We start from the raw sequence: 10,000 nt of genomic DNA on the forward strand, positions 1-10,000 counted from the left end.
TTCCCTGCCTGTCATCTCGCCTCCCTCCAGCGGGGGCAGCACGGTGTCGGCCCAGGGCTTCTACCTCCAGTCCGCCCTCCAGCCCCAGATGGTCCTGACCGCGGCGCAGGACGGCAAGGTCTTCCAAGTGGTGAGTGAGTGGTCGGTCCGTAGGCGGCCGGAGATCTGCACGCACAGAAATAACAAATACCTCCCGGGCCCCGTCACGCCGTCACACGTGTGCTATTGTCGTTAAGGCTCCTCGAAATCCTCAAAAGGGGTGAAAAAAGCAGCTCAATAACGGAAAAGAAAGTGCCAGACAAGCACGAACGGAGGGGGGAAGTGGAAAGTGTACGCTCCGTATAGGATGGCTGTCACCACTGAGTCACACGGTAGCAGATCTGGCTCTGGTGTTTGGCTTTCAAACTGTTCATGATCACTTTCTTTGTTTCCTCCTGTGTTGGAGAGGCTGAGATACAGCGCAGCATTCAGGTAATATCATTAAGGTCGGTGACCAGGGAAAAGTAGGCCCTGGGTCAAGCGTACGCCTACACCTAGGGCCTGGAGTTCTCCTGGTGGAGTCACATGGTCAGGAATAACCCAGGGCCCTAACTATCATGGTTACCTCTCTAACTATCAACTATCATGATTACCTCTCTAACTATCATGATTACCTCTCTAACTATCATGATTACCTCTCTAACTATCATGGTTACCTCTCTAACTATCATGATTACCTCTCTAACTATCATGGTTACCTCTCTAACTATCAACTATCATGGTTACCTCTCTAACTATCATGGTTACCTCTCTAACTATCATGGTTACCTCTCTAACTATCACGGTTACCTCTCTAACTATCACGGTTACCTCTCTAACTATCATGATTACCTCTCTAACTATCATGATTACCTCTCTAACCACCATGATTACCTCTCTAACTATCATGGTTACCTCTCTAACTATCATGGTTACCTCTCTAACTATCATGGTTACCTCTCTAACTATCAACTATCATGGTTACCTCTCTAACTATCATGGTTACCTCTCTAACTATCATGGTTACCTCTCTAACTATCATGATTACCTCTCTAACTATCATGATTACCTCTCTAACTATCATGGTTACCTCTCTAACTAGCATGATTACCTCTCTAACTATCATGATTACCTCTCCAACTATCATGATTACCTCTCTAACTATCAACTATCATGATTACCTCTCTAACTATCATGGTTACCTCTAACTATCATGGTTACCTCTAACTATCATGGTTACCTCTCTAACTATCATGGTTACCTCTCTAACTATCACGGTTACCTCTCTAACTATCATGGTTACCTCTCTAACTATCACGATTACCTCTCTAACTATCATGGTTACCTCTCTAACTATCATGGTTACCTCTCTAACTATCATGGTTACCTCTCTAACTATCACGGTTACCTCTCTAACTATCATGGTTACCTCTCTAACTATCATGGTTACCTCTCTAACTATCATGGTTACCTCTCTAACTATCATGATTACCTCTCTAACTATCATGGTTACCTCTCTAACTATCAACTATCATGATTACCTCTCTAACTATCATGCTTACCTCTCTAACTGTCATGATTACCTCTCTAACTATCATGATTACCTCTCTAACTATCAACTATCATGATTACCTCTCTAACTATCATGATTACCTCTCTAACTATCAACTATCATGATTACCTCTCTAACTATCATGGTTACCTCTCTAACTATCAACTGTCATGATTACCTCTCTAACTATCATGGTTACCTCTCTAACTATCAACTATCATGATTACCTCTCTAACTATCATGATTACCTCTCTAACTATCAACTATCATGATTACCGTATTTTCCGGACTATAAGTCGCACTTGTTTTCATAGTTTGGCTGGTCCTGCGACTTATAGTCAGGTGCGACTTATATATCAATATATATAGAATTTCATACTGACTGACATGAACCAAGGAGTAAACATTACCGTCTACAGCCGACAGAGGGCGCTCTGGGCCACTCTGGGCTTGTGACAACTATATGCTGCTGCTATAACACTGAAGAAATGAAACATTAGCTTGTTGAAGCTAAGCAAACGGTAGCTTGGTGAACTTGCTTACTGGTAACTTGCTTGTTGGACTCGCTGGCTTGTTATGTTAATTTAGCCTATTCAGCCTCCCAGGTATGTTCTTTATGCTATTGTGTTGCTGAATAACTGTTAATGTGTTACGTTAACATACCGGACTTCTATTCAGCCTGTTGTTCTGTGTGCTATTGTGTAGTTGAATAAACTTGCCTTTCCAGATTAAATGTCTGTTCTTGGTCTTGGATTTTGTGAAATACATTTCTAAATAAATGCGACTTATAGTCCAGTGCGATTTATATATGGTGTTTTCCTCTTCATGATGCATTTTTTTGACTGATGCAACTTATACTCCGGAGCGACTTATAGTCCGGAAAATACGGTACCTCTCTAACTATCATGATTACCTCTCTAACTATCAACTATCATGATTACCTCTCTAACTATCATGGTTACCTCTCTAACTATCATGATTACCTCTCTAACTATCATGGTTACCTCTCTAACTATCATGGTTACCTCTCTAACTATCATGATTACCTCTCTAACTATCATGGTTACCTCTCTAACTATCATGGTTACCTCTCTAACTATCATGATTACCGCTCTAACTATCATGATTACCTCTCCAACTATCATGGTTACCTCTCTAACTATCATGATTACCTCTCTAACTATCATGATTACCTCTCGAACTATCATGGTTACCTCTCTAACTATCAACTGTCATGATTACCTCTCTAACTATCATGGTTACCTCTCTAACTATCATGATTACCTCTCTAACTATCATGATTGCCTCTCTAACTATCATGGTTACCTCTCTAACTATCATGGTTACCTCTCTAACTATCATGATTACCTCTCTAACTATCATGGTTACCTCTCTAACTATCATGATTGCCTCTCTAACTATCATGGTTACCTCTCTAACTATCATGGTTACCTCTCTAACTATCATGGTTACCTCTCTAACTATCATGATTACCTCTCTAACTATCATGGTTACCTCTCTAACTATCATGATTACCTCTCTAACTATCATGGTTACCTCTCTAACTATCATGGTTACCTCTCTAACTATCATGGTTACCTCTCTAACTACCAACTATCATGGTTATCCGGCACAAAATACTCCTGACTACGACAACATACCCTGATTATTTGTGCAGATCAAGTTTCATTGCAGTTGTTTTGAAATGTGACCCTCTGCCTTGAACAGATTAAGTACACACATCCACCTTTGTGTCGGGGCTGGTGCCGAGCAGTGACTTGTTTTCCTGACGCACAACAAACAAACACTCATTTACACACATGCTGTGGCCTCTATCTGATGTCGGGGGCTTGTTCTGTGGGGGAGGGAGGGGGAGGGAGGGGGAGGGAGGGGTGGACAGGACAGAAAGTGCTTTGTAGAAATGTTATCTTGCATCTCGAGGGCACACTCTGGCAGGTTCGTTCATAAGCCCTGAGGGCACACACACACACACACACACACACTTACACACACTTACACACACACACACACACACACACACACACACACATTGCACACAAACACCTACTGCTCAAGAGCTGTATCTCAAATCTCCACCAAACCAAATCCTTCTGCCCCAGAGTCCACCCTACAAAACATACTGTAGTTCCTCAACTCGCCCCCAACGCAAGCACACACACACACACACACACACACACACACACACACACACACACACACACACACATTGCACACAAACACCTACTGCTCAAGAGCTGTATCTCAAATCTCCACCAAACCAAATCCTTCTGCCCCAGAGTCCACCCTACAAAACATACTGTAGTTCCTCAACTCGCCCCCAACGCAAGCACACACACACACACACACACACACACACACACACACACACTCCTCCGTCTAACACTTACACACACCATCTCGTCTTTCATTTTCCCTTTCACTGAGTCTCCCTCCTCTGACCTGTTAGTCATGGAGCAGGGCTACCAAGCCTGCCTCCTGTATGCAGGGTTCCTGCGCTGGTCTAAAAAAGCCTTTAAGGTCTTAAAGTCTAAAATCCAGCAATCCAATTTATAAGGCCTAAAAAGGTCTCAAATGTCAGTTATTCGGTCTAAAAATTGGGTGCTAGGTCAAAAAAAATTGATTAGCTTGTCCTGCAAGGAAAAGAGTTTCTGGTAAATGTCATGGAATCGCATGGAAACATGGGCCTAGGAATGTTGGGAATTTTCCTCCCATTACAAAAGCACTTGATGGCACATTAATTTCAATTGCTGGAAATGACATTAGATAGATATCTGGAGAATGACAGGTCCTGCAGCACGTTTGAGTGGAAACACGTCCGTCTCCAACTGGAAGTCCATATCGTTACTATAGGCGAGCGAGCAAGGGAGAGAGGAAGGGAGAGAGGAACACTCGTTTTCAACACTCGTTTTCATGCCCAGTAAAGCAGGTGGATCTTGTCTTTCATATGGACCGCCGTTCCAAAACCACTGCGATAGTACTCCTAGTATCTCCTAGGATTTTCTTTTCTTTGGACTTGAACCTTTCATTTAATTTCATTTCCTCAATAGACCTGCATTAAAATGCAATCAACCTAAATATTGTATTGCAAGTTAAAGAATCCCTAATTAATTCATCCATGAAGCATGGCTCAACAAAGTGAGTTGGGTCATGTTTAAACCATCCCGTTTTATTTTCAATTCAACTTCCCAACTCTTAGGAGGACATGAGGCCTGCCAGGAGGCAGATAGAGGAAGAGGAACATACGAGACTAGGAGGGTATCGTTACTAATGGTTTAGGCCGGGATAAGGCCTTAACGCCACAGCTGCTGCCTCCTAAATTCTTTACAGTAACCAGGAAGGGTTGAGGCATTCCCTGGGAAGGAACAATATAACTGTCTTATTGTTTTGTCCCTCGGTACGGGGGATTCTGGTGAGAGAGAGAGAGAGAGAGAGAGAGATCCCACTGTTCTCAAAGCGGCACCCCCTTGATTTCCGAATGCCAGAACAGTAATGTGAGAGGACTTGTCATCTTCTGTTTGTTTCTGGCAGCGGAAAGTTAAAATTGTGTTCTGGTCCACGATCGGTTTCATCTCCCTGTGGGACACCCGCCTTGATGTACAGTAGACAACTTGCTGACAATCGGACGGCGGTTTCGGAGTCCACACACGCACGCGGACGCACGCGGACGCACACACACACACACACACACACACACACACACACACACACACACACAACCTCCATACCAAAAACATCTGATTTAGGAGAGAAGAAAAACAGCCTTCTATTGAAGAACAACAAGGAGATTTTGAGGCCTCGACAACAGCGAGAGCGAGAGAGAGAGAGAGAGAGAGAGAGAGAGAGAAGGAGGGGCGACAAGAAACGCCAGTTTCGTTTGAGTAGATATCTGTTTCTCAGATCGCGGAGAACTTAAAGCCGGGGCTCAAGCAATCTCAGCTTTCCCACAAACATGAAAGACCTTTGTGTTTTTTTTACGATCCGAAGGGGGGAAAGCTGGCATGGTCCGAAAGCAAAGAGAGAGAGAGGAGGGGGGGGGGGGGGCGGCACAAAAAAAAGAAAGAAATAGCCGCAGATCTTGAGTGTGAATTTTCACATTACTGTGGTGGCGCAACCACATCCCATGTGGGCCAGGCAGTGTAGGGGATGCCAGCGTCGGTGGTGGTGGAGGCGATGCAGGGAAGTGGTGGTCTGGCTAGTTTGTTTTACTAGACGAGACCGCTGCTTCTCCAGCCAGCCAGACACCTGTTGTTGGAATTCACGAATCGGGTCGTGCCATGTCAACCTTTTCCCTCCCTCCCTCTCTCTCTCTCTCCCTCTCTCCCTCTCGGAGTCTCTCCCTCCCTCCCTCCCTCCCTCCCTCTCTCCCTCCCTCCCTCTCTCCCTCCCTCCGTCCCTCCCTCCCTCTCTCCCTCTCTCCCTCCCTCACTCTCTCCCTCCCCCTCCCTCTCTCCCTCTCTCCCTCTCTCTCTCCCTCCCTCCCTCCCTCCCTCCCTCTCTCCCTCCCTCCCTCCCTCCCTCCCTCCCTCTCTCCCTCTCGGAGTCTCTCAGACTCCCAGATCTGTCTTTCCCATCTCCTGTGGGGTTGAATGCCCAGTCAAGACCCCATAAGGGGGTTCATGTGTGAGGTCGCGTCTACTTCCGAACCCTAACCCCCCTGTGCTGCTGTAGGTCTGGTCGTAGCGTCGTAGCGTCGTAGCGTCGTAGCGTCGTAGCGTCGTAGCGTAGCTCACAGCTTTCTTTCATCTGTGTGTTAGTCATCCATCTCAGCTAGGTGCGCTACATGCAGGGCTACCATCTCAACATGCATTAGCATTTCTTTAGAACAATGCTACTGTACCACTGCTAGCGTTAGCATGAGTGTACAGTTAACATCTTGTGAGGCAACTCTGTTCCTCAATGGTCCTCATTACACGTGATAGATGTCCTTGCCTAGCCAGGCTGCTGTCGTTGTTAGACACATTAGACGGTCGGTGTGTGTTTCTATAACAGCTAACCTGTCTTTGGTCCTGTGTCTGGGACTGTGGTTCCTGCTTCCGACACAAGGAACCCAGAGTTGCCAGGTTCGATCGTAGCCAAAGAACAAATGATCGACCTAAACTCCTCTACTTATAACCACCAAGTGATTGTATTTGCAGCTGCTCTGTAAACCCACGGCCATTCAGAGCCTCTCTCCCCCCGCACGCTGCAAATGAGAAGAGACGTTTATTAAAACAATGAATCTCCTCCGTGGAGATGATTGAGGTTTCCCTTAATTCACGGGATATGTTTCTTACCCCTCCAGGGGGCCGTTTCACCCCCTAAACTCGTTTATTTGCTCCCCGTCGAGAAGCATTGCTTGCCAGCCTCATTTGGTTTTGTACAACCCCCGGCTCCCTCGTACGGGGTTTTGTGGGAGTCAGTGAATGAGGCCTGTGGGTCTGCGTGCGTGCGTGTGTGTGTGTGTGTGTGTGTGTGTGTGTGTGTGTGTGTGTGTGTGTGTGTGCACGCGCGTGCGCGTGCGTGCGTGTGCGTGAGAGAGAGAGAATGTGTGTGTGTGTGGGGGGGTTCTGTGTGTGTGTGTGTGTGTGTGTGTGAGAGTGTGAGTGTGAGTGTGAGTGTGAGTGTGAGTGTGAGTGTGTGTGTGCGTGCGCGTGTGTGTGCACGAGTGCATGTGTGTGTGTGTGAGTGTGTGTGTGTGTTTGTGCTCCATCTGGGATAGTGCTCAGCAGGGAGTAGGTTCGGAGGTCCAACAGGAAGTCTCACTTCACTTAAATAGACCCTCTTTTTCACCCGTAGCTACTGTGGCCAGCGATGACGAGGCTCATGGGAATTGGAGTTAAATTACCCGGGCTGAGCCAACATGTTGTAGAGTTTGCGTTTCTTTCGCAAATGTTTAAAAAACACTTTCATGGCGTAAACGTCCACGAGGGATGCATGCAAGCAACAAGCAACGATAGCCAACAAAACCAGCCACCTGACCTTATAGCCATGTGTTATTGCTAAAGCATATGGAGGGTGTCCAGAAAGGACTTTGGGTACATTGGGCTCAACGTCTGTGTCTGATCTACTCAAGGACATGTTTGCTTTTTGTGGCCCACTCGATAAATACACAACTTCAATGGCTCTAACCACACACCGCAAATATTGACACTGGGATGTCTGTGCAGAGCTGGTTGTGTGTGTGTGAGCCCGGGACCACGGCGGTGTGTGTTGATGAGCTTTAGAGAACCTGCTGCAGGTGCAACCCTGAGGCCTTTACCAACAAACCAAAGTGGGGCCGTAATATATACATGATGGGTGCTTAGTTTATAATCAAGTGTGCGGCCGTGTTCATAAACGCATCAAGCAGGGCAGTAAATGGACTGACTTATATAGCACCTTATTCCAAAGCCCTTTACAACGGCCTCTCATTCACCCATTCACACACCAATGTCGGGAAGCTGCCATGCAAGGCGCCTCATCAGGCCCGCTCATTGGGAGCAATTTGGGGTTCAGTGTCTTGCCAAAAGGACACCTCGACATGTGGCCAGCCGGGGTTTGAACCGAAATTCTGTTGTATGATAGTGGTCTAGTCTATTGCAAACTAAAACTGTTAAGTTAAAGGTGTCACTGATGTAAACGGTTACAGCTCGAAGTAAAAATATTGACAAGGTCTTTAAAAAGTCTTAGAAAGGTATTGAAATTAACCTCAAGATTCCTGTATATACCCTGACAGTAGTAAGTCGTATCACTGCCGAACACCCATCGTGTGCCAGCTCCGAGGCTGGACATGTGGAGCGAAGAATGACAAGCGTAACAGGAATGCGAGCCGCTTCTCCACGCCTGTCGCGTTCAGGCCAGGGAGATGGGATGTGGAGGCAGATGTGGCAGGCGACTAGAAGGAGGGCTTAGCCAGCGCTGGCATCTGCACTCATTCCACTCGAGCTTGTCTTCTGTTTTGTATGATGTCTTTTTTTTTTTTTGTGCTTCTCCACCACCGAGAATTCACAGTGTTGTTGTGTTGTTTACCGTTAGAAAACAACCAGTTGGTTGAGGAGACACGGAGGAAAATGTATCCTGCACAACTACAGTATGGACCAAAACAATTGCCACCACCACCACAGTGTTTTTAGTATCAGGGTTCCCGTGCTGGTCTTAAAAAGCCTTAAAGTCTAAAATCCAGCAATCCATAGTCTAGGTTTGCTAGTTTACCGATGCACTCTGCATTGTTCTGCAAATGTTCTAGGTGCAGGGTACATGTTCTAGGTGCAGTATAGATGTTCTAGGTGCAGGGTACATGTTCTAGGTGCAGGGTACATGTTCTAGGTGCAGGGTACATGTTCTAGGTGCAGGGTGCATGTTCTAGGTGCAGTGTACATGTTCTAGGTGCAGTGTACATGTTCTAGGTGCAGGGTACATGTTCTAGGTGCAGTGTACATGTTCTAGGTGCAGTGTACATGTTCTAGGTGCAGTGTACATGTTCTAGGTGCAGGGTACATGTTCTAGGTGCAGTGTAGCGCTTCACTATCTGCACATCTTCTTATTCTCCCAGAGCTTCAGTATTATGTCCTGCTGGAAATATGCATGTCAGTATGTAAAGGAATGTACCCTGTAGCCCGAGGCGCGGGCCGTATAAAGACATAATGATAATGTTCAGATGTGGAACAGCTTTCGCTCATAAATCCGTTATCACGTTTTGTGACCGTGTTGTGTAAACATTGCGAACATCGTACGTGCATTGTGTCAATCCCTCCGTTTACAATCAGATGTTACCTAGCAAGAAATCTTGAAAGCTCCTTCACACCTCAATATATCTAGGTGTTGTAGGTGATTTTCTGTGTTTTTCTGTCACTCGATGTGTCTCTCTTTGGGCAAAGCGTCAGATGTGGAAGGTGTGCTTGTTTTGAATCCTGGGTGGGATGGGAGACACTGTTGTTGTGCCTTGGGGTAACTCAGTTGATAATAATAATAATAATAATAATATTTTGTCTGCCATGCAATCAACTTGTCAGTCAATTGTTGGAATTTGGAATGTTTTGCTCTAGACACAGTCACAGTTGTAGTCGGCGCCCCTGGAGAAATTAGGGGGTTAAGTGCCTTGCTCAAGGGCACATGCAGCTCACTCCTGAGGCAGGGGGATCAAACCAGTGACCTTCTGATTAGCTAGCCCGGCCTCTCTAACCTCTAGGCCACTGCCCCCTACTGCTCCCTTTAAATATCGAACCCTACAGCTGCTGTGAATATGAAGCTGTCCTGTAGACACCAACGTTATTGGCCTTGAGGAATGTTACGGGTGTTTGTGTTAACTTTGAGTTTGTGTGTGTGTGTGTGTGTGTGTGGCTTTATATTTGGAAGCCCTGGAAGTGTCCACAGACTAGTTGTCAGGGGTTTGCAGACAGCAGGAATTCCTAAGCCTAAAGCAAAGGCCCTGGCAAAATTCTGCTCAATATC

At 46.1% G+C, this 10,000-nt stretch overlaps 2 protein-coding genes across 2 annotated transcripts in view; both read left to right on the forward strand.

The window, feature by feature from the left end:
* egln2 (egl-9 family hypoxia-inducible factor 2) overlaps positions 1-10,000 on the forward strand; it is a 646,007-nt gene that overhangs the window by 611,967 nt on the left and 24,040 nt on the right. The window lies entirely within an intron of this gene.
* Positions 1-10,000, forward strand: part of met (MET proto-oncogene, receptor tyrosine kinase) — a 66,452-nt gene that overhangs the window by 32,660 nt on the left and 23,792 nt on the right. Inside the window, exon 9 of the mRNA XM_080544782.1 lies at positions 31-130. Coding sequence (XP_080400908.1) covers positions 31-130 — 100 coding nt within the window. The remainder of the gene's footprint in view (positions 1-30; positions 131-10,000) is intronic.

The sequence above is a fragment of the Nansenia antarctica genome (assembly GCF_963989245.1).
Source record: "Nansenia antarctica genome assembly, chromosome: 14".
Classification (NCBI taxonomy): Eukaryota; Metazoa; Chordata; class Actinopteri; order Argentiniformes; family Microstomatidae; genus Nansenia; species Nansenia antarctica.